This window comes from Limulus polyphemus, unplaced genomic scaffold (genome assembly GCF_000517525.1).
Source record: "Limulus polyphemus unplaced genomic scaffold, Limulus_polyphemus-2.1.2 Scaffold8207, whole genome shotgun sequence".
NCBI classification, from domain to species: Eukaryota; Metazoa; Arthropoda; class Merostomata; order Xiphosura; family Limulidae; genus Limulus; species Limulus polyphemus.
In genome coordinates this window covers 33,094-34,570 of record NW_013673817.1, presented here as the reverse complement: position 1 = coordinate 34,570, position 1,477 = coordinate 33,094, and the positions used below count along the sequence as shown (strand labels likewise).

Sequence of the window (1,477 nt, the reverse complement as noted above, 5' to 3'; positions counted from 1 at the left end):
GCCATTGAAAGATTTCTCTATTTTGAATATTTTATTAACACGTTTGTTTAGCTACCCTGATTAACGACCCTCAGTTGATGAACAAGTTTCTCCTTGGATTCGAGGAGTGTGTCCGTGAAGTAGAGACATATTTGAAGAAGGAAGACTGCGACAAAAAAGACACACTGCAACGCCTTCTGCAACACTTGGTCCAACGCTCAGAAGACCTGAAGAACACAGAGGACAATGTATGTGATTCTATTTCTCCTCTTCTTCCGTTCAGCACTGATGTCCAAGACCACAATTCTTCTCCTTATTCTAATCGCTTGGAGCCGTGTTGTCACATTCGAAAGAATTCCGATACGGTAACTTCTATTGGTCGGTGTGAGCGACTTTCCAATAGCCGTGAATACTGCACTCTTGGAGTTACCGAGCTACGCCTTGTTCCAAAACGCTTGGCAAACGGGGAATTCGCTCTCGTTTTGCCGCAAAGAGTGGCTAGCAGTGTTAATTATGGGGATGTGAATTCGCGTACTGCAACTACCTTCCGGTTTGCCCGTCCGGGCTCCTCTGATCCATCGACGTTTCATCAAGATACATCTTCGACAGTTTCGTCTCGAAATGAAGCCGATTCCCCCACGTTTGGTAACAATCCTAAGTGCTTTAACTCGGAATCCCCCAGCCCTCTGTCGAGTGAAACGTCCGACTTCAGTTCTGATGAATCACTCGTAAAACCTCGAGAACGTCAGGAGCTGAGCCTACCACATCCAGCGGACAATTACTTCGAAGACATTCCCAGAAATCAGTCATCATTTTCGGATAATGTTTGGCGTCCATGGTAAAAACCAAACAAAAAAAAACACATTATTAACTTACTAGTGTATTAATCATTAAGTTAGCCTACAGTAAAAAGATATAATAATTTCGAATCAATGTGGTTTAGAAAAGACTAATCCTGTCCGTCTTAAACCAGTGGAATATCGTTTTAAAAATCAAAGTTATAAACAGAAAAAAAGCAGGATAGAGAAAGCTTTGTAGGCGGCGTGTGTCAAACGTCTGTTGTTTATTCTTGAACGTTTTATTACTTGATCTTAATTCTTGTGTGTTGCTCAAGATTAAAAAAATGCCTTATGACATTATTAAACACGTTAAAATGCCTTATAACATTGTTAAACACATTAAGAATGCCTTATAACATTGTTAAACACATTTTAAAATGCCTTATGACATTATTAAACACGTTAAAAAGTCTTATGACATTATTAAACACGTTAAAATGCCTTATAACATTGTTAAACACATTTTAAAATGCCTTATGACATTATTAAACACGTTAAAAAGCCTTATGACATTATTAAACACGTTAAAATGCCTTATAACATTGTTAAACACATCTTAAAATGCCTTATGACATTATTAAACACATCTTAAAATGCCTTATGACATTATTAAACACGTTAAAATGCCTTATAACATTGTTAAACACATCTTAAAATGC

The 1,477-nt window shown here is 37.5% G+C and overlaps 1 protein-coding gene across 1 annotated transcript; it reads left to right on the top strand.

The window, feature by feature from the left end:
- The first annotated feature begins 55 nt into the window (after positions 1-55).
- Positions 56-821, top strand: LOC106475195. The gene has a single exon (XM_013935892.2). The coding sequence runs from the start codon at positions 78-80 to the stop codon at positions 819-821; it is 744 nt and encodes a 247-aa protein (XP_013791346.1). The 5' UTR covers positions 56-77.
- The last annotated feature ends 656 nt before the right edge of the window (positions 822-1,477 follow it).

Bases quoted from the DNA above. Each gene is read 5' to 3' on its own strand.
- LOC106475195 (XM_013935892.2), top strand. From the start codon at position 78: ATGAACAAGTTTCTCCTTGGATTCGAGGAGTGTGTCCGTGAAGTAGAG.